This window comes from Serinus canaria, chromosome Z (assembly GCF_022539315.1).
Source record: "Serinus canaria isolate serCan28SL12 chromosome Z, serCan2020, whole genome shotgun sequence".
NCBI lineage: Eukaryota > Metazoa > Chordata > Aves > Passeriformes > Fringillidae > Serinus > Serinus canaria.
Genome location: NC_066343.1, coordinates 8,488,896 through 8,515,748, shown reverse-complemented (window position 1 = coordinate 8,515,748; position 26,853 = coordinate 8,488,896). Strand labels below are relative to the sequence as shown.

The following is a 26,853-nucleotide window of genomic DNA, read 5'->3' as shown; positions in this document are numbered from 1 at the left end:
GCAGCCAGGGTCTCTCCTGGGTGTCACTGCTGGCTTGTGGCACGCTGAGGGATGAGTGCCATGTTTAGGGCAACATCGGGAGTCCCAGAAAGCTGCAGAGACAGGACACACACCCCGAATCTTTGTTTGTTTCATTACAAATAAGAGGCCGAAGGTTCAAGCACTGTAGTTAACTTTATTGATCATTACTGAAAAGGAGTTAGTAGAGGTTAGGTGCCGAGAGGCTGCTGTTCCTTCAGGTGCCCTGGCCCTGTCACAGACCCAAGCACTGTTCAGCCTCTTGCTGGGGCTCCCTCGAGGGCCTGGGTGCAGCTTGTTTTCAACAAGGACAGTTGTGTTTGTTCTCTGCCTGGGTTCAGCCCTTCTCCCTGACAGCAGCTGCTCAGGACAAGCCAGCTCAGAGGCTGAAATGCAGCTCAGCTCCATCCAGGGTAAAATCTGAAGGCCCGAAGCCTTCCAGGACTGGAGTGTTAAAGCACAGATAACAGCAGAGAAGATTAGCTTAAATTACAAATTGTTTTTGATACAAAAACATAAAATATCCCCGATTAGCATCAAGAAGGCATCCAAGTTTTAATACTCTCATTATAAAATTGTACCAGCATTTTTACTGAAAACAATATAGATCTCGTATATATTTAGTTTTGGTTCTGTTCTCGACAAGCAGTTGTGTGGCTGCCACCAAACCCCAAATGCAGTTTGATGAACCTCAGTACAAACCACATGCATCACAAATACATAAATAGATCTAAATGACCCAGTATAAAAAATACATCCTATGCAAGAACCTCAGGTATACTAAAAGTCCCAGAACAGTTTGGGTTGGAAGGGACCTTAAAGAGTCCCAACCCCACCTTCCACTGGAATCAACCTGCTTGTGAAAATTCAGACTCAATACATCTGATCTCCCTGAAAGCAAAGGTGGCTACTAAAATGTGGCAAAAGCAATAGACAGGAGCAGAAAAAATACTGCAGAATTCTTGTCTGACTTATTGCTACATGTAGATTACATCAAGAATAATCTGTTTTTTTCCTAATCCTTGAAAGGTCAAATTGTGTATGGAATTCTGAACAGAGTAAAGGAAAAAGCACTTTTTATAAAAATAGCATCCATTAAAGTTAGATAAATCCTTATAAATAGAAGAAAGAAAACAGGTACTCTATAAAACATTAACTGAGAGCATATGTTCCTGAAGCACCAGCATCACATCCCCAGGTTAAGGACCTCAGTGAGGATTTATCCACACAGCCACAGCGTTCCCCAGTGCTGCCAGAGCAGCCCTGGCACACAGGGGGGCTCCAGGCAGCTACAGCAGGTCTGGGGTCTGAACCCCCTTCCTATGGGAAAGAAACAGTTTTGGGCCAGCCCTGCTCCAGTGCTCAGCTCTTGCAGAGATCACACGGAGCCCCAGCAGCTTTAGTGAGACACTGGTGAGAGGCAAGATCCTATGACTTGGCGTCACACCACACCTACCAAGTGCTGCAGCTGTGTGACAGTAACAAAACCTGCACTCTTCTGCGCCTGTATAAAGTGTCAACTTTCAGAACTTCATGACACAAACTGACTCTCTTGTGGCAGAGGAAGAGGAGGGGCTTTAAAAAAACAGTTTGAAAAGCTATTAAAACATAAAGGGTTTAGAAACTTTAACATTTTTAGTGTTTGTGGTATTACAACTTTGGTTTTCAGATCTAGCAAATCAGTATATGCATGTAATCAGCCTCATCCAGACAGGTGTTCTATAATGAAAAATACTAATTCCATTTTCAGTGGCAGAGCTGTAGGATCTGACATTCCACCAAGAATCACAGGAATCAGAGCACTGTCCAAGTCTTTCAGGTAGTTCTGTGGAAGAAGGTGCCCTCCAGATCCTGCTAAGTATTCAACCTAGGAGGGAAACATATTAATTAACACTTCTTGTATTAACATTATATGCAAAATGTGCTGTATCACAGCAAAAGAATATTTCAGGACCATGAAGTGAGAAATTAATGACTAAGACAGCTTCTTCCCCAAATGTCATCCTCAGCCTGGATCTTGGGTAGGGCAAAACTCTAAACATTCATGGAGAGATCCAAGGTACTTACAAGGGAAGGTACTTCAGTGGAAATGGAGTGTGTGCAATAAAAGTTGAACGCTTACCATGTCTGAGTCAATGGAAACTCTGAGTCCTATCTTATTCATCCCGTTATTTTTCAAGGCTTTGATGTGAGGGTGAAGAGCAGTGCTGCAGGCAATGGCAATCTCTTTTGCAAACTGGTGGGGAACAGCACTGGAGGGTCCACGACCCTCTGCAAAATGGTACACCTAAGATGAGAGAAAAGGGAGGGCAGTCAGCAGCCTGGTCCATCCCAGAGCTAGGAAAAAGAGTAGTTCAAGGTCACATAACACCAAACAGGGCAAGCTGTGATGCTTGTCTGCTGGGAAAGCACCCGAGTATTTCATCCACACAATCAAACTACTTCAGGAACCATGGGAATGCCTGCATTAGGCATTTACAGAGCTGTCACTGCCAACAGTCTGGAGTCTTTTCCAGAGGAGACAAATTACACGTGTGTAAACTCACCCAGCAGCTGCACAGAACATTCTGCCTGGCAGCATGGCTACCCATAAAATCAGCTCATTTTAATAGCATCACTTAGTACCATCACATTTCCACTAAAATATTCAAAAAGTAATGAAAGAGGCTCAAGAACTATGTAATTCACTAACTTCAGTGCACTTCATAACTTTTCCCTCTCTTTCGAAGTCTCTGTATTGTGGTGCTTTTTCACTCCGAGTTCCTTCCATTGAATTTCCATCAACTGGGCTCACAATTCTATGGAAAACAATAGTGTGATTAGCAATTTAAACAACAATTAGTTTAGATACAGTAACTTCTACGAAATAATATTTACCCATCCTTTAAGGCTATTTAAACACCTTAACAACAAAGTACAACAGAGGACTTGCACTATGAAAATACAGATGGTACAAAAGGAAATATCCTAAACAGGGAACTAAAAGCATTAATAGAAACCTAATCTTGCAGGTTGAAGACACTATAAACCATCTTTGGTATCAAGCACTTTCTCTCACAAGAACAGATTAATTTCAAGAAACTAAAGGGAGAAATTTGAACATTGGGAGCAAGAATTCTCTCAGATCTCCGGCTTTGGTAGTACATTTACCCTTTGTTTGCTTCCTCTTCATTTTCTACCCAGCAAATATCTACGTGTTCCCTCACGTGCCCTGCCTCCACCTCTCCACAGGTTATCCTGAAGTCCTGCTTGTCTCTCAGTGCCTGACGGAGGCCTTCCATGGTTTCTCGTGTTATTTGTACCATTAGCCCATCTAGAAGAAAACCAGTTGAAATTCCACATTATCCACAGGAAAAGCAGCACAGCTTCTTACACAATCTTGCCTTAAGTTCTACTGAGACCAACCATCTCCTACAGTTAATTAATACATGCACAGAAGTATTCCATGCCCACCTACACCACCTAATGTTACATGAAAGAGGAAGAAAACCTAATTTGTCAACACAACTCAAACTAAAAGATAATTTTAAATTTAATTTCAGAATTTCTTTTGCATAAATGTGCCAATATACGTACTTCAGCAATATGGCAATGAAAATAGTGCAGGAAAGACCTGCATTCATTAAACAGAGTTTAAATTTAAAAGTTATAAAACAAGTAGGTGAACTATCATGTATTTTTAGGCAGCTTATTTCTTTGCAATAGGTTTCATACAATATTTAAAAACCTGAAAAGAAGTCTTTAGCTTACTGAGGCATAAAGACCTTGCACAAGACTGCTGCTATTTTTTCTTTCTTTCTTTTTAATTCTCTTAAGAGGAGAAGAGAACAAAATTCTTACCTTCAACTATACTGGATTTAGCTAAAAATCCTGAAGATGCTTTTAAGGCTCCATTAAACACCACAAAGCTTGCACCTGTAACTAGACAAAGTAGGAAGGAAGTCAGCACCACTTTGTGTCACTCCAGTCAGTCATAACTGACATTAAACTTAAACACAATTTAATGTGACACCAGAGATGCATTTTCTGTGCAGCCTAACACTGAACTTCCATTTCTGCTCTAGAAATGTGATTATTCCCCCCAGGCCTCTCACCTTTCCTGGGCTGTCCCGTGGCACTGATGGCCTGTGTGTGATAGAGGCCCTGCTTGTTCTGCACACACACCAGGTGAGAGTCTGCCTCAGTGTTGAAACTGGCTCCAATGCTAATTACATGTTCATTAGAGGAATTGATCACCTTCATCACCTGTCAACACAAAGTTTGTTATTACACTGACCTCACCAAGAGCGGTTTCTTGGTTTTTGCTTGTTTGGCTTTTTTAATCACTAAAGCAAAACATCATCATCAGGAAATCTGCAAGAGAGAATGTTTGAAAATACATGCAGAAAGATTTTGAAGAAACTGCAGACCTTTCAGTATTTCACAGCTACCCTAAATCTCTACTTCCAGTGTCTCACAGAAGGAAGAGTGTGCTCAGGTAATTGCATGCCCTTCCCATTACACATGCAGGTCAGTATAAAGTTCAGAGAGGGTTTTTTCAAAGAGCTGATGGTGGAGGTGTGACTGGTGTCATACAAAAAGTGGAAGACTAAAGCAGCTTGGATTAGGACACTAAGATGGGGGTACTCACCTCATTGTGCTTCCTCAGAGGTATTTTAATACAGCTTCTACCCATTTCCACATGGACAAACAGGTTGTCTATGGTATGCAAAGTATACTGGTAATTTCTAAGGTCCTATAACAGACAAAGTATTTACGTTAGCAGACAATTAAGTATTTTCTTTTCCTTACCTTCATCACTTAGATGAAGATATTCCAAATACATCTGTAGGACTACCAAAAAATAGCAGTATTTAGAGTGAAGACTTAGGGATCCCTTTAGGCTGAAGACTTAGGGATCCCTTTATGCCCACCTGGTGTATGTGACAAGCATCTCAGTGAATGTATTCATAAATTCAGAGCACTGACAAATTAGCTCTATTAACCAATGGGTTATTTACTCTATGGCTATTTCATTCACATTAGAATCCCGGTGATTTAGGGAGAGAAAAACTTCAACACCCTCCCTCTCTGATAGAAAAGTGAAGTGTGGAAGCCACCACCTAGATGAGATTGTTTGCAGGCTCACAGCCTGTCCCCTACAGCTCTAACTTGTTGATTTGCAGATTGAATAGTGCAACCTTTCTTATCCCTTTCTGTGACAGAAGTAATCTCCCATCCCCTCAGCCGCTTCTGCAAAATTCTGTTTATTTCCAGAACAGCAACATTACAATGGTCTCATTTGCTAGTACTACTTCAGCTGGGAAAAAAAAGTATAAAGAGGCTCTTTTCAGCACCTGAGTCAGGCAATCAGTGCCTTCCTCCATCAGCAGAGCTGCAGCAAGAAGGGTATTTACAAAACATCTCAGTGCACTAAGGTTTCCATGGGACAGGCATCCAGCACTGAGGATGTAAATCACAGGTGCCCTTTGGCTCAGCCACTTGTGTGGGGACAGGCTCTGCATGATCTCTAACTGAGCATTTGCATCACAGCTGCCCAGGCACCACCCAGAGAACATTCTGCAGCCATGCAGTGACTGAAACTCCTGCAAGGGGAAGCATTGCCCCTGCCTGCTTCAGGCTGACACAGCCCCCAAGGGGAACACAAGTAACTCTGCTCCACCTGGAAAGGAGCTCCACAGAAACCCCATCCAGCAGCAGCACAGCAGCAAGGCTGCCCAGAGCCTCAGGGTACAGCTACACAGTGGCACTGGCACAGCACCAGCCAGGCTCCTGGATTTCAGTGGGAGGCTCCTACAGGAGAAGGAAACATGCTGTTCTTTAACAGGGCCCCTCCTCCAGCTGTGATCTGCACACCTGTGCTGGCAAAAAGGAAAAAGGGGCAAAGACTGCAGTTTCATCTCAGCTATGAGGGTCTCCAGACCCAGGAGAAGATGCAGTGATTGCCCAAATGAGACCTCTTCTGTTTTCCACGCCCTGCCCTGAATGCTGGGATGGAAGGGCTGGAAGTTCTGTGTAAATACCAGAAGTGGGAGGTTATTGGTCAGGAACAGAGGCTTACTGCAATCTGAAATCAAATCATTTGGGTAACAGAGGGAAAGCTTCCACAGGAAATGGCATGAATTCCAGACTTATGATTCTGCCAAAAAGTCCTTCACAAAAGACAGTTCAGCTAAATAACTGTGGCAATGTTAAGTCTGTCTGACAAAGCAACTAGTGCTGCAGTTAGTCCACAGCATCTGCCTGTCAAGTCTTTCTTCGCATTTAAAACTGTCAAATTTAAGACCAAAATCCCTGTACCACAATGATGCTCAGAAGAAAGAAATGGACCTGAATGATGACTACCAGCATCAGTGCAAATGCCAACACCTCCCTCACTCATTAAAAGCCTTTTTTCACTACCAGAACTAATGCACAACCATACAAGGTGAAACAAACTGCTTTTTTAACTCTCTCACCAATTTTAAGTCAAGTATGAAGAACAAAAACATTAGCTCTCCTTTCAAGATTCAGCATTTGTCTGGAGGACATTTTGATTTTGCTTGGAGGCAGTTTTGATTACAACAGGAAGGGCAGGTAATGAAGCATCTACTCACAACAAGCAGATTCATAATTGTGCGTCCAATGTCTCCGAAGAGCGGCTTCCGGTGCCTGACGCTTACCACAGGAGCTGGATAGGCTAGGAAGAAAAAGGTCACATTTACCTGCCCACAGCTCTGCAACTTGCTATTCCAAGTGGTTCTACAGGTTTTTTCAGCTATAAGCTGTCCCTAAATCTCAATATCTGACCAGCCAAAGGAAGCAGAGCCCCTCTCTAATTTTCAGCCACTGTGTGGTTCTTCCCCCCCATGGTTATATCTGACAAAACTGGTTAAAAAAGCCAAGCACAACAAGTGGTTTGTAAGAGAAAAAACAACAACAAAGCAGCTGCCACCCCTGTCACCACACAGATGGGATCTGGCTGGTAGAGGTCCACTGTGGGCTCCAGAAGTCCATGGACAGGTGACAGGTACATGTTTATGTGTTGAACAATTACCAGCTCTACAAAGATAGGGCAACTGAGAGGCATTTTAAAAGATTTATTCCATATCAGTCTTGTTAAAGTGTGACATAGATGTAAAACTCAACGCCATTCTATCAGAAACCCACTTATTTCCTGGTTACAATACCTTACAAATGCCTTTCAGCCTACTAGCTGTAGCCACACAATGCTGCTGAAATACTTCTAACACCAACCAACCACCTATGATTTTACCCCACGTGGTCCTGCTTCAATGCATCTTTCACAGTTCCAGTTCTCCAAAATATCTGGTCTGTTTACAAGGCCATCCTTTGAAATTTGTTTCTACTTCAATCTCTCTCTCAACAATGTCATCTCTATTCCATGGCCTTCCTAAGCCTGCACACCTTATCTCAGAGTTTGCATACAGATGTACAAGACCCTGTGAGCTTTCAGTCAAGGTTGGAGAATTCCTTACAAATCCATTTCTCACATGTATGGACTTGCAGCTTCTACTGTCTTTTTACATGCCTAGATGTTTCCACTGCATTAATAAGTTATCCTTTTAAGTTATCAATACCTTTATTTGGTTAATGAAGCTGTAATATTTTGCCAATATACTTAATTCAAGTAATTTAATTAAAATAAGCATTTTATCAGAGTTGTAAACTGGGCTTGTGGGCATCCCTTCAAACCTTCCTCCTACAACCAAAAAAAAGATCTTTATGTTTTACTGTCAGTTTTGGTTTCTTAGCTTTCTCATCTGCTAAGAGGGGGAAAAAAAAAATCAAATAAGTCTATCAGGACAATGAACACTCCCAGGTGGCTCCGCATGTTGGGCTTATACAAGTATAAAATATTGCAAAGATTATTTTAAAATAGCTTGCTTGTCTAAAAACTACTTTTATTTTCCAAAGGGAAATTTACATTTATGCACCTACTGGCACTGTTAAAACTTACCCCCATATTCTGCTCCCAGTCTCAACATCAAACGGATTGGAAACACTTTTGCCCAGGGTATTTCCAGCTTATGGATAAGAATGCCATAAAGAAAAGGGTTATCTGGTAGAATCTGATCATCAAATTTCTGAAAAGTTGGTGAAACGAACAGGAATCCACCATGCTCTTTGTTACTGAGAAAGTTTTCTGTAAAAGTAATGTTTTCCATATTTCTTATGAACCTTCCTGTAGAAAGAGGAATATGGAGAGTGTTTACAGAGCTGGGTCACTCACACCTCTGTGCCAAGAGAACTGCTCTAACAGTGAGCTCTGACAGACCTGCCAGCCCACCCTTCCCCTCACATCTTCCTGAAGCCCAGGTATCTAAACTCACAGAATATGAGCCCTGTACTTCATCACCAAATGAACCTGACTATAGAGCTAAGTTCCTCCAAACAAGTGCCTAAAGTCCTAAACACATCAGTGGAGCAGTTTTGATCAACAGACCTAAAATATATACATTTATGAGCACTGTACTTCTACACATGAAGTGCAAGTGTGCTAAAAACCACAGACTCAGGACTCACACCCAGAATCTCCACCATAACATGACTAAACAACAACAAAACCTGCAAACAGGATGCTTACAGAAGTAACCAAACATAAATTCATTTCTGTTATTTAGAACTCTAGTCTAACACTGCAAGCTCTTTCAACAGAATCATCAGACAAATAATTCAAGAAAAATTACCTATCAACTTTAGGTTTTAAAGATCAGCAAGAATATTCTACACAAGAAAAAGTTAGACATTAAAATGACACACCTTTCATTGCATCTTTATAGATGTCAAGAAATAATTTGAATATTTCACTAGGGAAAACATCTTCATCTGGCAACCGCTGCAACAGAATGACAATTTCTGCCTGACCCAAACCATGCAGTCCATTTGTTGAGAAGCACCAGCACTTTTCTGAGGAATCTTTAAAAAGATAAAATACCATAGTAATGCTATTTTACAGACAGAAAAAAAAAAAGTCTTGATTTGATGGAAAAGAAAATGTATAATACTCACATGTTATGAGCTTCACATTGACAAGCAAGTTTGCATTTAGAATAAAAGTCAATGGATTAGGACCTCCTTCCCCAAGCAGCAAGGTGACCTTTTGGTGAAATGGATGTTCCTCCACCAGAAGATCTAAATAAATTGACACATGATTTAGTTCAAAATACCAGCCAGTGACCCAAACCAATGACAGAGCCATCCCATCCTCCTACCCCCGTGGTTATTCCCAAGATATGAATAGGTACAGATCAACCAGGGAACAGCTTACCCTAAGATTCAGGGAACACAGAACTGAAACAGCAGCTTGTAAGAAAGGTGCAAACCAGGGCTGCCCTTCTTTGGAAATCCCTGACTGAAGGTGTGCTGACTCCTCATCCATACCCCGATTCTGCACAGCCACCACCATCAAGCAATTAAGTAGTGACCCATTCTTCTCATACCATACTGATCTTGTTAAAAGTGCACAGTCATTACCCAACAATCCCATATGCAACAAATAAATTACATGAGAATTACAGTAAAATACAATTTTTTGAGTCTGTATTTACAAATCTGGGACAGTGGAAGGTGTGGGGGATAGGGGGTGGCACTGGATGAGCTTTAATGTCCCTTCCAACCCAAGCAATTCTAGGATTCTATGAGTAAATACCAACAATTTTCTGAAGAAGTTAGCAGATTTTACCTTTCCCGTTTTCACCCAGTGCAAGCAGAAGTGGAGGCAGCTGATCACCATCAGGGAGAAGGCTGATGTCTCGTCGCACCCATTTCTCTACCCCACAGAGTGCTCTGTAGCTTGAAGCAGAGACAGGCACAGCCTGTGGGCTCTGTCCCACTGAACTGGGACTGCTCTTTTCTGCTGCTGCAGGGGAACTCTCTTCAGCCCCTGGAGGGACAGAACTGTAACTAGGAGTCGCCTCACCCTGGCCAGGCACGGCCTGCTGTGCACCATCTGAAGGAACACAAGGATGTAATTCCTCCATTCTTGTCATCTCATCTATTTCTTCCTTCAGTTTTTGATTTACATCAGTTACCAGGTCATCTTCCTCTGGGTTTGCCTGTGAAGAAGAAATAACAAAAAAAAATCTACATTATCTCATAACCAGCTAAACTTTCATTACTAGTATTCTAGAAGCAAAAAGAGAAAGAAATCTATCACAAAAGTTGGGAATGCATTTCCTCCTAATAAGAAGAAAGCGATCAAATCTCTCCTGGATCCTCCTTTTTTTTTTTTATGTTTAGGAGTTACATGGGTGAAGATGCATACTCAATGTACTTGTTTGGTAACACAAACTGGCTCAGCAGTTGTGTACTGCAAACATTTCCACACTATTTCTACTATTCTACTAACAGCTGAATGCAGCTTTGCTCATTCTGATTAATTTCTAGTTTGGAGTTTAACCCACACTGTTCCCCCAGCAGGACAGGTATGACAAGCCATGAGCACAGGCACGCTGGGATGTCAGCTGTCATAAAAAAATAAAATGGAAAAAAACAATCCCCCAAGACCCCTCCAAAAAAACAGAGATGCATGTTCTCTTTCTTTAGCCTTGTATCCTATATCCAGAGAGAATACTTTGTCTATACACCAACAAAACAAAACCCAAGCAACTTTATGCTTGCCCTGTAGCAGTTCTCCTGGTGTCCCATCAGCTTCCAGCAAATCCTCCACTTAACAAATAGGCTGCCACAAAATAAAAAAAAAAGCCCCCAACTCCAAAGGGAAGACTCCACAAAAACACAGACAAAAACAAGGCTAAATTGGCTAATAACAGACTTCTTCCCTGAATCTGCTTGTGGGTGGTCATACCACTTGGCATTTCTGCCCTGCACACACTCTGAGGCAGCACTTGCAGGATTTTGTGTTGCCTTTTCTTCAGAACTGCACTGTGCTGGTTTTCTCTGAGCTCCTGAGGCTGCACAGGAGAACCATCAACTAATTGTTCTTCCACTCACTTTGCCCATGCTGCTTTTAGTTTTAGACATTGCCCATCTTCTGCAAGTGCACATATCTTTCCCTAGAATACTCTTCCCCAAAATGAGAGACACGCTGTATCTTTTGTTTTCCTCTAACTCTTTTTTTATTTGATTACTAAAGTTCTTCACGAGTATAAGCTGGGTTAAATGCTATACTCCTGTTAAGTGCTCAGATCCTCTCTATACAAAAAAATGATGCTCTGGTTTTTTTAATTTTATCAATATATTTTAAAAACTCTTGAGTGCTGTGAAAATCGTGGAATTTAAGTTATTACTTGAGACAGTGCTTCAGTGCTATGTTTTATCTTAAAAAGGCTTCACCCGAGGAACCTTGCTAAGTCTTTCCACAGCAAACTTACACCTCTTCTGTCAACTTTTTTTTTTAAGTGCAGTTCATTCACTAGTATGGATGTGACTCATGATTAGAAACCAATCCCTCTCAGTTCAGTATTTGTTTGCACTAAAAGCAATACACAGATTTTATCGCATCTATAATGCCCTAAAATTGCAGGGCACTAAGCAAGTTGGTTAGTGCAATCCAGCAGGGAAACTGATGGATTATATAATATATATATAAACTTATATATAAATATGTATTTATATATATATATATATATATATATATAAACGGATGGATTATACAGTATATATAAAATATAATATGGCAGGCCACTGGAAATAAAAACAAACAACTACAAACTTGTACTATAAGCATGTTGCTAATGAGAGCCTTAAGAACTGTGGCTGAGGTCACCTTCACTAAAGTGGTTCATCTAATACCATGTACTGGAAAAACTGCTTTGGCCAATTTTCAACCACACCAGTTCTGAAGTTCAGTTCAGAACTGTTGTGGCATCTCAAACCAAAGGTTCTCCTTTGAAAACTTTGCTCGGTTTTACTCAAATTGAAAATTACTACAATATTTTCCAAACCAAGGACTTCACAGCCACTGCCAAAAGCATTGTCTCAGGTTCCAAAGGCTGTGACTCAGAAGCCATGGTGTGTAAGGGCCCATCCCTGGCCAGCAAAGCTCTCCCAACAGGTAATTTGTGCAGGTAACCTCCCAACTCCTACCGCGGGCGTCTCGGGCAGGTCTGCGTTCTCTGGGCTGGAGTCCTGCGACCTCTTTGCTCCTGAGGACAGCTTTGCTGTGTCTGCCACCTCCCCGTTTGGCAGAATACCATCTGCAAACCAAACCCTCTTCTGCTCTCTGGGGCACAGCCCTGCGACAGGTGAGAACAACAACTCTGTATTATCGCAAGTTGTAGCCGCTCCAACAGCTGAGGGACAGAAATGAAGCCCCTTCTCCCCACCACACGGACAAAGGAACAAAGCACAGGGTGACATTAGCCAGTCTCCAACCAGGCAACATAACCTCTCACTTGCAGAGGAAGTGCCCTGCTACAGTTAAATCTATCAATTCATTTTACAGAAGGCTACTTCCTCAATCATGCCTCAGTAGTGACATAAGAATGAAATGCATATCACAACTAAAAGATGGAGGAATACACTCTAAAAAAAGCTGACTTAAGATTTTGTTTAACAATGCATTTTCTTTGAAGAAGGTAAAATATTTAATAAAAGTGGAACAAAGACACTAGTTAGCCACTAATCATTTGTATTTACACAGAGAATAAGCTTTGCTCTTCCCTTGTAACTTCTCCCTGAACAGCTACTTTTTGTTTTCACTTTAAGACTGGCAGTCCAACACAAGCCAGAGATCTCTCAAGAGATGTAAAAATTATAGAATGAACAGCTACACAAAAAGATTTACAATGTAAACAGAGAAGGCAATGAAAAAAGTAACATCCACTTTTCATAAATGGAGCTTTAGGTCCGGCTGGGGCCTGGCACCAAAACTGAGAAGTGAAAGTGTTCCCATTCAGAGTGTTCCTGTTTCACACAAAGAATACCAACTATAAATCGCAGACAGGCTAAGTAGCTCTTTCCAAAGAGACTCTCAAAGTGTTAGATGCATGTTACACTGAGGATCTGTACCTTCGGGACCAGGTTGTTTAAGTGCTGAGATAGGCAACAGTGCAGATGGTGAAGGACAGCTGGCACCCCCGAGTATCTGGGCCTCCTCTACAGGTGGAACAGCGGAAGAACGCTCAGAGGAGACACTGGAATTGGGGACAGGATCAGTTGGACTCATCATTCTTTCAAATGCCTGTGCTAAAATAATGCGGTTAGTTTTTAAGATCTCACAATTGATTAAATTTCATTTGCAGAGCAGTACTGTAGGTGGGTGGGACTTTTTTGGCAGAGGCAACACACAGTTTGTGATCTAGCTACGAAAAATATATACTCAAACTGTTGTATGGAAGAAAATTTAGATTGATTTTCTACCTGCATAATTGCCTCATTCCTCATGAGCTAAAGAGACCTCCCCTTGTTCTCCTTGCAGTGGTTACACCACTGTGACCCCTGGCCTTTGGGGCAAACACGTGTCATATCTGTCAGGCTGAACTCCACTGAGGTGCCTATTAAAAATCTGACATGTTTTCAACTTGTTATTTACATACTCATCAGCAGGACCTCAGTTGTTTCTCCTGATGTTTTCATAAGCATCCATGGTTAGCTTTCCAGTTAAGGAAAGGTTATCTGATGAGTCATTTACTGCAGCCCTGGTAAGTGACTTTAAAAACACCAGGACAGGAAGCAACATAAAGTGGGTAAACATGTGAGAACAAGGAGGGATGTGGCCTTTAAACACACACAGGGCTACTGCAGAGGGAGGATAACTTCTGCTAGATTCCAGTCACAGATGACTCAAATTGCATTCCTCTGTAACTTCCTATTTAGTCCTATGGAGTGAAAAGCTACTTTTTTTTGTTTTTAATAAAAAAAACAACTAACTCAAGCCTCAAAGTTCAAAATAAGAACTGGAATCCAACTAAGGAACAGTTGTTCTTTTTATCCTCCATCTCAGAAATAGGAAAACCTACACCAATTAAAGTAATCAAGCTCCCCAAAAAGAATAAAGGTTAAAGAGACAGTTCAATGATTATTGCAATTACTAAAAAAAACCTCTTTACCTTTATTAATATCATCATAACAGCCATTGCAGACTCTTGCTTCCTTCTCCATGTACTGCAGTTTGCATTTTCGTTTGCAACAGCTACCACAAAAAACCTGAATCAGAAAAGGATTGCATTAAATATTATAGACATATTGCACAGCAAATAGAAAAATACACTTACTTCATTCTAAACCATCTGCAGCCTTGTATTCAAGCCTGTATCTTAATCCCTGACAAAGAAATCCTCAGGAAAAAAAAGAACCACAAAAACAAAACCCACAATACACACCCAGCAGAAAGCAGCAACATGGAGGACCCAACTGAAATTACAATAAAATTCTTCTCTGGAGTGATGAAAAGAATTTCGGGTTGCACCACCCATCCCAAATTCTTCTCAATCCTACTTGTGATCCTGCCATAAGTACTTTACATCAGCCAACAGTGCCATGGCCAAGGACTGAGGCGCCGAGCTGGGCCTTGCTCTGGTGCTTTCGGACAATCTCTGCAGCCCCGTGAGCTCACCACGGCTCTCAGGAAGCTGTTACCAGTCTGCCAGGCACTCAAGGCTGCCTCTCCAGCCTGGCACAGCCCAGAGCTCCCTGCTGCAGGCTGCTGGGGCAGGCTGAGTGGCTCTCCTGCTCCCTCAGCAAGAACAAGCAGTGCTGCCTGCATGGGACAAGTTCCCTTCAGACAAGTGTTTGCAAAGAACGCTGCTTTGGAAGAACAGAATATGCTCTTCTATTCCAACTGGGTATATATCCTGTCTATTTTAGAGCAGAAGCAGGGGGAAAGTGTGCCTCATTAGCCTGGACAATCTACAGTGGGATCTATACAATCCCATTCAAAGAATTACGTCTTTACAATAGCTGGTGTTTTGCAAGAGTTGCCATAAATATCTGGAGGTTTTGTCGCTTTCCCCTTATGTTCTTTCAAGGATGATTTGCAAGTTTTTAACGAGTCACACCGTTTTTAGCTATATGCAGACTCTGGACCCTTTACAAAAGGTCTTCTGAAACCCCCTAAAGGTGTTCTCTACTCCTAATTGCTCCCAATCCAGAAAAAAAAAGTGGATCAAGGCAGGGGGAGAAGGGGGGAGGGAAATACCAAACAGGAGTGTCATAGGAAAAAAGCAAGTTATTACAATGAACTCCTCCAAGGAGGAAAAGTCACTGCAAAAGCAGTGATTGATCAGTGTAATATGAGCTAAAAAAAGAAACTATTCCAGAAATTATTCCTGCTTCTGGATTAGTGCCACAGGTAATCTACCTCAACAGGAAACACGCATGCTCAGTATGTCATATGGTAAGAACTAATTGATGAGGACTAACTGCTAATCAGTTATAATCCACTTCAGGGCTTCAAATGCCAAGCAGCACAATCCCCAGCAAGGAGTATTCTCCTCATACCCTGGGTGACACTGGGACCTGCAGGGGATTGCAGGAGGATTAATCCTACTGCACCTGAAAGGTGAAGGCAAACTAAGGGACAGGAGAAAGGAGGTGAGTAGCAGGCTGTTGAGCAAACAAGTGGTCCTGCTTGAACTAGGAAGAAGAAAGGTACCACAGCAAGAGACAAACACCTGGACAATGGGACTGCAAAGCTGTTTGGCCTTGTGAGGGCTGCAGAGGGGAGAGAAAACAGGGACCACTAACTTCATACTTCCCTCCGCCACAGATGCCAGAGTCCACAAGTGTTGCTATTTTCACTGATAAAAAAAGAGGTAAGGGAATCCATACAATTGTCTTCTAGAACAGTTCACAGAGAACAACTGTGAATTCCAAACAGTTTTCCCTTAGTTCCCAAATGGCTGAAAACACAACAAACAACAGTTTCACAAGAAATGTCCGATTTGGGATTTTTTAAGACAAAGAAAGTTGCTATTAAAAAGACAGAAAGTCTTATGAGGCAGAAGGTTAAGCTGCACATTCAGAAAAGCTGTAATTGCACAGCACTGCCATATCTGTAAGGTTTAGACAACTCATGCTGCCTTCACTCCCTCTCCTAATGAAGAGACATTGTGGTACTTCTTAATTCTGGCTGTTCTGCCACCAGCACCACAGCTGTCAACAGCACTGTGCAGTGAAGGGTCTCCCATCCCCATCTCTAGACAAGGTGTGAGAACTTCACAGCACATGTAAAACAGGAACCTGAAGTCAGTCTTATGACTGAAATGGAACCCACTCTGAAGGACTGTGCTTAAACCATCACAAAATCTCACCAGGATATTCTGGCAGGAAGTTCAATGGCCGCCAGGTCAGCACAAGGAGTTCTTCATTTCCTGGACACCTCAATTCACACCTACATTTTATTTCACAGTGGCTGCAACTGAGTAAATGAGCATCATGCTCTGAAAACGCAGTGCTAGAAGAGAGGTGGAAAGAAAAACTACCGTGCCTTTCCAGGTGGTGCTTAACACTGGAGATGCAAAAATTTAGTGCTAACACCAGTCCTTGCTCTGTCTCCTCATCCTTAGAGCTTACAGAGCAACATGGAACAGTGAGGTCACCAATACTCCTAGCATTTCCATTTATGCACTAGTACAAGCCACAGTAGATCACGAGCGAATTCTGAACTGAGTACCTGGCCTCACTTACTCTCTGTAGAAGACCTCAGGCTAAAAAAAAGTTCTGCAATTACTCACTTTGTTGGTGAATCACATACTTTTCCCCTGAGAGCTCCTTAGAAAGTGATACATCTAAACACACTGGAAGACAGATTTAGACCATAAATCCTTTTGCATTGGTACTGCTGCTACAGCTCCTGAAAGAACACAATCCCTTCAGGTTCATGGGCAGTGCCCTACAGTTATAACAACTAGCAAAACCACTGGATTCTCAACAACACCACCTCAATGTTTTAGAACATAAACACTTAAGTTAAAAGCTCAATAATGGGCTGATTCAATACAACTATGATGAATTAGTCCATCATCTCAACTCCCCTACTCTATGCAAAACACCAACCTAGCCAGTAACGGCAGATATGAACATATTCTGTACTTCTCTTTAAAAACAATTTGCACAAAAAAAGTCACATGTTTCTTAATTAACATCAATCTTTTCCAACAGTCTTTAGGTTCCTATGTAGGGAAAATAAAACCTGGCCTTTGTTAATTAAAGTACTTTAAGCCTGGAAAACTTCTGTCAATATTCTTTCCCTTCTCTATCTTGGTTATCCCTAAATGAGAATGTCCTTTTCCTGTTGCAGCAGAGGACCCCTCCCCAGTGACTCACCTTCCCACAGGCTCGGCAGTGGTGTCGTCTCTTTGTGAAGGTGAACTTGACCTGGCAGCTCATGCAGTTGGGTGCCTCTGAGTCTGGGACCCACAGGGGCTGCTTCCATGACAGAGCTGCAGGTGCTTTATGTGGCTCAGCACTTTCAGATGTTTGACTTCCTCCAGCCTCAGAGCTGCTTTCCCCAGGGTCTGTATTACCAACATTTACACTGGAGTCTGAGAGGGGAGCTTCTGGGCTAACAGAACCACATTCCTGGTTTTCTCTTTCAAGTACATCTGCTCCACTCAGTTGTTTCTGACCAGCAGTCCCGTGGGAAAGGTCAAGTAACTGCTTTGGTCTTGCACCTTTAATACAAATATCAGAAGCCAGAGCTCCACTGCCACTCTCAGTCACGCCTTGGCTTTGAGATATGCTGACCTCTGCTGCAGCTTCCACTTCATTGTCAGGAATAGATGCTTTAGGGTTACTATTAATGCTTGTTATCTCCTCCAGTTTTGTTTGCATAAGCTCTTCATTAATCTCTGTGAAATCCAGGTTGCTCAGATCTGTTAAAGTCCCTCCATCTGCATCAGCTTCCACCAAGTTACCATCATTGTCTGAAGACTTCAACACACTGGACTGCAGACTTTGTCCATACAAGAAATCATCAAGCTCAGCATCACTTATCAGAATATCACTTTTAATAACATCTTCCTCAATACTAAAGTCAGCCATAATAGAGCTCATGCTCTCATCATAAAAAGTGTCTACACCAACACCGTATGGCTCAGCTCCAAGGTCTAGGAAAGCAGAAGCAAAAGCTTCGATTTGCTGAGAATCACTATCATCAATTACATTCTCAGTATTGTACTTCTCTCCATCTCCACTTTCTTCTGCCATACTTTCACTGATTTCAGCTACATCTTCTTCCTCATGCCAGCTAGTACTTTCACAGGATTCCCTGCCAGGGAGATGAGTTTTAGACTCTCCAGCATGAACAGTTACAGTATCACTAATAACCTCCGCCACTGCATTTTGAGGTAGAGGATTAACCTTTTCTTCTGTTACAACTAATGAACCACACATGGACACAGGAAGGGAAAGACAAGACAGAGATGTCTGGACATCCTCAGCTGACATACATGAACCGGAAACACTGCTTGGTATCTCACTCCTATTAAGTTCTTCACTATCTACATTCTCTTCTGTGCCTTTCTTTTCCAATTCTACTTCAGTTCCTATTTGACACGAGGAGCCTGGTAAGACACAATTTCCAGGTACGGTTGCATTGCTGTTGCTCAGGGGACGCCTCTTTGGCAGATCTGAAGGCATGGAATCAGCATTACCCCCACTGTTTGGGTCTACCTTTCCTATGGCATTTCCTCCGTACACTTCTTTGCTTGCTGCAGAGCATGCATTGTCATCTTGTGTTTCAAAAGGCAGTTTTTCACAGGCCTCCTCATCTTTGGGACCGTGTGCATTCCAACTCTGTGATGTTACAGTGACACATTCAGGATCCAGGGCAGCAGTTTGTCCAGGCTGGTCGAGTACTTCATTGCACTTTACAGTTTCTGTCCTGTGTTGGTCGTCACACAGACCCAGGACTGTTCCTGCAGCGTAACTCTCTGGTTTTAAAGCTACATCATTCATTTGTTCTGTTGTAAGATGCCCTGAATCTTGTAACACCAAGTCCCCATCACTCTGCTGTGTGCTGGCAGCGCCGCTGCAGCCAGGTGAAGTTACACAAACAGGAGTGGGGACACAAGACACGCCACAGCCAGCGGGCCCCTGGCTGCCCTGGAACTCATCCGGCTGCAGCTCCTGAGCCTCTTCTGGAGCAGCCACTGAGGGGATTAAACTCGCTGTGTCACTGATAAGATCACACACAGGCACACTACACCTTCCCAGGTTCAAAGCCTGAACCTCATTTAGGGAACTACTGTCCACAGAGGACAAGAGGTCAGGTCCAGCAACACCCTTCTCTTTGGGTGGTGAGAAGCTGAGCACATCACTTCTGCCTGCAGGGGCACAGGGAGAGCTCTCCTCTGGGGCAGGACATCCAGCAGGATCCTCTGGCAGCTCTGCTGTGGGGTGTGCATGCTCTAGGCAATCTGGGACTGAAGAGAGCTTTGAGTCGCATGGATTCTGAGGTGTTCTGAAGCACTCACATTCATCTATTTTAAGCAAGAAGAGATCAAAAGCAAAGTTTATAAGACTCCTCTCTTTCCACAGCGTACTCCCTCTCAACCCCATCTATTCATCAATACAAGCTTTTACTTAGCAGATGCTACTTTCAAACTCCATGGTAACAGTCATTTGACCATGTACTTCCACTAAAAAGGCAGTGCAGAAACCAACCTGTATTCTGCTCAAATTCATCAAGCAGTTTGTCCAAGTCACAGACTGCAGCTTTAAAGTAACTGTCCATTCTAGTCACAGATCTAGTGAAGCTTTAGCCTTCTTAAACCTACAGAGAAAAACACAGTATTTAATTCAAAGCAATTTTTGTTTACAAAGCCCAACTGTTCACATTAGAAAGCAGCTCATATGAGGTGGTTTTTTATTTTTATTAATACTTTGTTCTCTCTCCATGTAAACAAAACCTAAGCACAAACAGGACTGAAGCCTCTAAGTATTCTGGATATGATCAGTGTACTCAGCATTACGAGCAATACATCCCCAAATTCACTTCAAACTGCAGAATTGCTTATCTCAAAAACAAAACAAAACAAAACAAAACAAAACAAAACAAAAAAACCCCAAAAGCATCTGAAAGTGCCTGCTATGGCACTACAATGTCAGCACATTTAAAACCAGAAGGAATATTAGGATCTTCTAGTCTGACCCCATAAACATTTTATGCCACACAGCTCACAGGCAAAAAACAAAAATAGGCCATTATTACCTTTCAACACAACTGAACTGTGTAAATAATAATAAAAATTAAAAATCCAACATGGTAATTAATCATGATTTCTGTTCTACTTGAAACACACAAACAACTATACTACTGAGATCCCAAGAACATGAAACTCTTATTATAGACTTACCAGATCATCAGAAAGCTATTTATTTATCAATCACATCCCCCACTGCAAAACACCCTGGTTTTTGTTTAATTAACCTCTCCAGCTACTCAATTTTATGCCTTTTTGGTCACTCAAAATTGCCTTCCAACTGCACATCTTCTTCAATGGCTGAACACCCATACAGTGGAACTACCTATCAAAAATCAATATTTACAGTTCCTCTGAGCAAACTGAAGGGACTGAGATCCATTTAGCCTAATAAACCACATCTGTGGAGAGCTGTCCAGTTTTCCTTCTGTTTTTATCAGTGCCTTCAGCCTCTGCACAGGCTGACCTCACAGCCTACCCCAATGCAACTGGGGCTCTGACCAGCTAGTAATGCCCAGTCGTCCTTTTGAAAGCTTAGAGCCCAAACAAACACTTCAACCCTCTCACACCACCCTGCAGCTACAGAGCTACATTCCATGCCTCACTTCCCCCCAAGCTCTAAGGTCCCCTCACTGAATAGTTCAGATCAGGAGCTTTAACCTGTGTCAATGTGTAACTGTTCACCACGTGTGATGCAATTATTAATATGCATGGAACAAGAACACTTGAAGGCAATGTGTAGTTCAAAGAGAGGCTTGCAAAAGCGTTAAGAAAGGTGAAACAAATACGCAGTAACGCAGTACTTTGTGCCCATATGTAAGCCAAAAATGTGAAAAATGTGTATTATGTAACTGGCTTTTCGCAAATATTACAATGAATATTTTATGTGTTATGTTAGAAAGTTATGCTGTATTAATCCTTTCCGGTAGTGTGTTAAATACAGTTTTAGGCTATAACATAATATTAAAATAGAAACTATGCAATGTAAGATACTTTTCTAAGTAACTCAAGAAATTCTTCACAGAGATAACAGCATCAAGACACCAAAATCCCCAAGAGAAGAATTACTGCCTCCTTATTGAGAAGAACCAGACTTGGTGGGGACTGAGATGACTGATTTACAAGATGGGGGGGGGAAGTTGACAATAAGCAGGAAACACCCTTTGTTTGAAAAGAAGTTTTGAATCATGTATGAGATATATGCATATGCAACAGGTGACTGCTTTTAAGCGTTAATCCTTTGTTAGTGACCGATGCTTTCGAGAGGAAAGCATCCAAACGTTTGTAATTCTTTGCTGTTTTATTGTCCTTTATTGTCCTAACTCTGGTTGTCCAAATTCTTATTGCTGTAATTTGTATTACTATTTTTATATTTTAGTTTATATTAAACTTTTAAAATTTTGGAACAAGTGGTACAAAAAATGAACGACCCAAATATATCACTGTTTGGATATCCGTGGCCAGTATTTAAGTCACAGCCAAGGTCTTCAGGCTGCACTCCAATAGTGTGACTGCTGTCTGGAGGGCTGGAAGAGCAGCAAGCACAGCCTCGGTGCCCCTTCTCCTCACCCATCTGAACACAGCTCCTTCCTGTAACAATCACGACCTCCCGGCAAGGGGGATGCAACAACATGAACTGGAAGTTATTTCAATTAAGAAATAACACGATTAACAGCTTTTGGTGATTCACTGAGAGACATCAAAGTGCAGATCCCGTCCCTAAAGCACGTATCTGAGGGCAGTCAATACTCAGATAGACCACATAAACAAGAAATATTGAAGGGTTACAAGAAAACGGCATCAGAGGATGCGTAATGCCGCTTTGTGTCCTCTGTAGGTATTTATTATACAACCTCACCACTCATCACAGATATCAATAACAACAGAAGCTTACAAATAACAAAACCTTCCCCATTTCAAAAAAAATACAGACTAGAGGCCAAGTAATTATTTCATCTACCTTTGTCTTTTACTTAAAAAGGCCTAAGGAATATTCACTGTGTTGCACTCTTGAGAGACACACAAACTAACTGTGATTTAAGCATAAGGGCACTATTAGATGACAAGACTATCTATTTTTAGATTATAATGCTAATTAGAAGGGTGCATTGATGCTGTACACCGTTGGCCTACTGAAGTCTCCAGAAAAAGGAAGAACTCAATGAAAAGAACTGTAGAACTAAAACCACATGCCAATATTTACATCTATTTAATACAGATTAACCCACTTCTACAGAGAGCCCACAAAACTATTATACCTCCGTCTACTAACCCAGCGATGTTGCTTTGTTTAGTTAAATCTATTTTTAAAATAAAATGGTTATTTGACTTAGTAAAGTATTTTGAATAACTAACCTAACCTTGAAAAACTAACACATGCATTATTTCTAATTTCATTACTCTTTCCTCAAACTTTTCATATGTTTTCATCTTTCTGCAATAGACCTACAAGCAAAAGAACTGAAACCCACAACAGAATCAAAACGCCCAAAACAGGGCAGACCAGCAGTACCCCCCTGCACCTCTCTGTCTCAACTCCACATGTCTACATCACCAAAGAATTGTAAAAGCCTTCTAGTTCCTCATGTTCCAAACCCTCTTTCAGCAAGAGGAACAAGTTTTACTTTCTGCTGCCTGGATTTGCCTGCAGCCTGTCCCTGTGCTTACATTACTGGATTAGAAGCTATGAAAAAGCTCTGCTGACACATTTTTATTAAATGGCTGCTTGCTGCCCTGAGTGAAGGGTCTGAAGGAACCATGGACTTCAGCAAACTGCATTTGTTCTGAGCATATTATTTTAAGACTTATATTTGCAACAAAAGAATTACACTATTTTCTACCTATCAGAAACCAGGAGCACCACCACTGTATATGTTTTTTAGGCAGACACAAACTCTTGTTTTCTGATTTTGTTTTTCAGAGCTCTGAATACAGTTACTAGACACACTCTAAACTGATTAGTTCACAGATTAGTATTTTTTAAAAATAAACGTTATGCTTATTACTTTACCTGAGGCAATAACTCCCTAACAGTGCAAGGAGACATACAACTTTAGGCTCTCACCTGCTCCATTTTATAGATTTCTTTAAAAACTTTTAAATTATATTTAAATCACTGTCTGTTAAAGACTGCATGGTTTCAGATAAAGATAGATTACATATTTATGCAGGAGGAGACCTGAAGATAAAATAGCAATCTGTCTCAAAATGGGAAAATAATAATCTAAGCACAAAAGGTACGACCAGAAAGTGCATACTGGACACGTCACTTCTCCAGATAAACCTCTAAGCAGGCTCATCTTAGATCTCCAACAAATGGTCTGACACACTCCCAGCACTGTCCCACACAGACCTAAGAACCAGAGGCAACAGTTCCACCCCATTAAAACTGTTAACTATTAACTGTGGAATGCAAATCCTGACATCTCGATGACTGCGCTGTGACAGGGCAAGTTTAAAAGCACTTCACACCCTTCAACAATTCCTTTAAATCCTTCATGAATTACTTCTCCCTCCTAACTTAACAGGCACATGTTCCAGAGTGCAAAACCAGCATTCCACCGGGGATTTCTCAACACACTGCTATTTAAAGGAGAAGATAACACAAGGCTGCTGGGTTACTGGTGGCCAGCTCACAGGATGGATTGTCAGGGCTTTTTCCCCAGGTACACTCTGTAAACGGAGGCAGCAAGCAGTTTTCAGTGTAGATAATTTGCAAAGCAGAATGGATAGGTTAATTATTACCAACTAGCCAATTCAAGGTCTGAAGACAAGCTACCTTTGGGTGTCTAAGAACCCCAGAAAACCACTCTCTGTAGCGTTCCTATGGGCACCACCAGACGTGCAGTTTGTTACAGCTAATCCCCACTGCAGAGGCCAGGCCTGCTTCTACACAAAACATACCACAACAGCCCAAGCTGGGCTTTACAGGCCAAGGAACACAAGCAGGGGCACAGCGGTGTCCCCTCCAGAGACAGGACCACAGGATGAACACCGCTCAACTCTGATCACCACAGCTCCCGTCTTTTTGCTCCCTGGTTACGTTGTTTCAGCTCCCTCATCGTGTTGAATTATCAGCTTTAGCCTGAGCAGAATGCTGAACTAAGGACTGTGGGAGGACTGAAATGGTATTTTCCACCTTAGCACCCCAGCAGTTACCACAGCAGAACAAAGCCTCCAGTATAAACACGAGCACTGAGCACTAAATTCACTGTGAAACGCTCATGGAGTAAGGTGTGCCCCCTATCCCTCACTAAGGGTGAAGCCATGGTGATTTTCATCTCTTCTTTTATATACCTTTTATATGTTCTCAGTACCTCTAACATACATACCTCTAATTCTTTCTGCTAAGCCAAAGCACCAAACTCCTAAAAGCCTCTCAGTTAGAAGCCAGAAAACCTTACACTATCTTCAGAAACCAAGACCCCCTTTAAAACACATCCTGTAAACTTACACCTAAGAAAGAATACTTTAAAATAAATTTTAAAAAAACACTATTTACTTAAACCTCTCAGTGAAACAACTTTGTTAAATATACTAATTTACAAAATCTGTAAAATTGTATACACCATCTAACATACACATGCATATTTGTATATTCCACTGAGACACATTGTTAAACCATAAAAATTCTTATTAAATACAGAAATAAAAACCTTTTTATCCCTTACCCGTATCTAACTCTTAATTCTAAGACCAAGGAAAAGGCATCAAGGGTACTGAAGGAATTAATTCCCAGCTTTTCAGCCCTCCTTAACACCATATAGGCACACACAGGCCTGAAGCCCTAAAGACAAAAAGTTTAAGGGGACAGCTGCCCACAGATCAGCAATCAACCCGATGGAGAAGTTCAGCACAACAGAACAAACACTGCATGAAAAATCTGAAAACAAAAATTATTCTTGCTGAGCAGAACAATCTGTTGTCCAAACCAAAAGCTGAGATGGCTGCTGCCACAGCAAGTTTAGGAGCTGAATCATGGGGTAAACAAGAAGCGTCAGAAGTTTTCAGACACATAAGGCCAAACTTACAGGACACACCACAACAAATCGTCTTTATTTTGAAGAATGCTATCCCCTTAGTTAAACATACACTCTTCAGAAAGACAGAACTCCAGCAGCAGCGTGAACATTACCACCCTCACAGCTCCATCCCACATCACCTTCAGCTTACGAGGATTTTTGTTCATTCATCCACACAAAAACCCCTACTCCTCTGAACTGAGAGCAGCATTACTTACACCACCCAGAGAATCACAGAATCCCTGAACTACAGAGCTGGAAGGTTCCTCTGGAGCTCACCCAGGCAGGGAGCCCTGGTCAGGGGCACAGGAAGGTGTCCAGCTGGGCTGGGGTGTCTCCAGCCAGGGACACTCCAGGCCCTCCCTGGGCAGCTGTTCCAGGGCTCTGCCCCTCCAGGGACACAAGTTCTTCCTCCTGCTGCCCTGCACCTTGCTGCCCTTGGTTTGATGGGCACTGCTGCTGCTGCTGGCACTGGCAGCACTGGGCAGAGCCCGGCCCGTGCTCGGGCAGCCCCTGGGGATGTTTGGATGGATGGAGGGATGGATCCCCTGGCAGGGCTCCCTCCTGCAGCCTGCCCAGCCCAGCTCCCGCAGGCTCTGCCCAGCACAGATGCTGCAGAGCCCAAATCCTCTCTAGGGCCTGCCCTGGACCCTGCCCAGTAAATTCTTCTTAACTCTGCTGTGAAGCCCAGACGTGGACACAGTGAACTGGAGGCAGACCAGACCGGTTCTGACTGGCACAGCAGCGGTACCAGCTGCCCCGGGGAGGAGCGGCCAGCCAGACCAACCCACACTCACCGCCTGCATCTGTCGGCCGTGACAGAAAATGGCTCTGGAGAACGGGCCCGGGCCCGGCAGAGCCCTCGGTGCCCAGCGGGAAGCACGGCTCCCTCAACAGCCCGCTGCTCCGATGTGCATCATTAACCAGCCGAGATTCGCATCAGGCCTCGCCAGCCACAGGGCACGGACAGCACGGGCTCTGCCTGCACCCTGGGCCGTGCTCCCCAGAAGGTGTCAGTGACCATTCTCTGTCAGAACTGCTCGTATTGAAACACAGACTCAAAATGACTTACAGTCGCTGAGTGTACGGTGTACGACTGTCCATTCCACTCTCTACACCATGTATGTATTCTATACAACCTATAAAATAATTCAGTCTATGTTACTTTATAAACCATATATATTCTCCATATACCCTACAAAGTATTCTTTGTACATATACTATACTCGATATACCGCATATAAAAACAGCAGTAAGGAAAATTATCACTAACACCCACAAACCTCCGGGGGCAAATAACCCACCCAGGTAGCCTCAGTCAGAGGTCAGACTCCCACAGCCGCGTCGCCCCGACCTCACCCGGCCGGTTCGGGGCCGTCTCGGGGCTGTCTTGGGGCCGTCTCCCCTCAGGGCCCGCCCCGGCCCCGCCGGCGGCTCCGGGCGGCGGCCTCGACCCTCCGCTGCGCGCAGCGCGCCTGCGCGGCCACGCCCTCGCGTGACGCCACAACCACCGCGCCTATCTCCACCCTGCGCATGCGCTTCCCGGTGTGAAGCGCAGGCAGGGGCCGGGGCGGGGCCACGCATCTGACGGACAGCGCAAGGGGGCGTGGCATGAAGAAATGGGCGTTGTTGTGTTTGTGATCGACCACGCAAGAGGGCGGAGTCGCCGACCGGCCTGCCCTGGGGCGGAGCCTCCGTGCAGG

At 42.9% G+C, this 26,853-nt stretch overlaps 1 protein-coding gene across 4 annotated transcripts; it reads right to left on the bottom strand.

Moving 5' to 3' along the window:
- Window positions 1-155: 155 nt before the first annotated feature.
- ZFYVE16 (zinc finger FYVE-type containing 16) lies at window positions 156-26,617 on the bottom strand. 4 transcript variants are annotated; one of them, XM_050987447.1, is made up of 19 exons: window positions 26,455-26,612; window positions 26,223-26,289; window positions 19,591-19,699; window positions 17,251-19,406; window positions 14,034-14,130; window positions 12,994-13,170; window positions 12,070-12,218; window positions 9,704-10,076; window positions 9,031-9,153; window positions 8,782-8,937; window positions 7,979-8,203; window positions 6,615-6,697; window positions 4,649-4,753; window positions 4,113-4,263; window positions 3,859-3,939; window positions 3,169-3,331; window positions 2,711-2,816; window positions 2,141-2,305; window positions 156-1,885 (listed from the first exon to the last, which is right to left on the bottom strand). In XM_050987447.1, exons 3-19 carry the CDS (start codon window positions 19,658-19,660, stop codon window positions 1,721-1,723), a joined length of 4,545 nt encoding a protein of 1,514 aa, XP_050843404.1. In that variant the 5' UTR covers window positions 19,661-19,699; window positions 26,223-26,289; window positions 26,455-26,612; the 3' UTR covers window positions 156-1,720. The 4 variants fall into 4 exon arrangements, with proteins under 4 accessions (XP_050843404.1, XP_050843403.1, XP_050843405.1 ...); XM_050987446.1 differs by lacking the exon at window positions 26,223-26,289 and having other exon boundaries at window positions 26,455-26,617; XM_050987448.1 differs by lacking the exon at window positions 26,223-26,289 and having other exon boundaries at window positions 26,510-26,580.
- Window positions 26,618-26,853: the final 236 nt, after the last annotated feature.

What these genes read in the sequence shown, in the direction of transcription:
- ZFYVE16 (XM_050987446.1), bottom strand. Translation starts at nt 19,660, where the DNA reads ATGGACAGTTACTTTAAAGCTGCAGTCTGTGACTTGGACAAACTGCTT. An exon ending in CAATTATGAATCTGCTTGTT is followed by an intron (nt 4,754 to 6,614) that starts GTGAGTAGATGC and finishes TGTCTGTTATAG; the next exon opens with GACCTTAGAAATTACCAGTA. An exon ending in TAAATCCAGTATAGTTGAAG is followed by an intron (nt 3,332 to 3,858) that starts GTAAGAATTTTG and finishes GTTTTCTTCTAG; the next exon opens with ATGGGCTAATGGTACAAATA.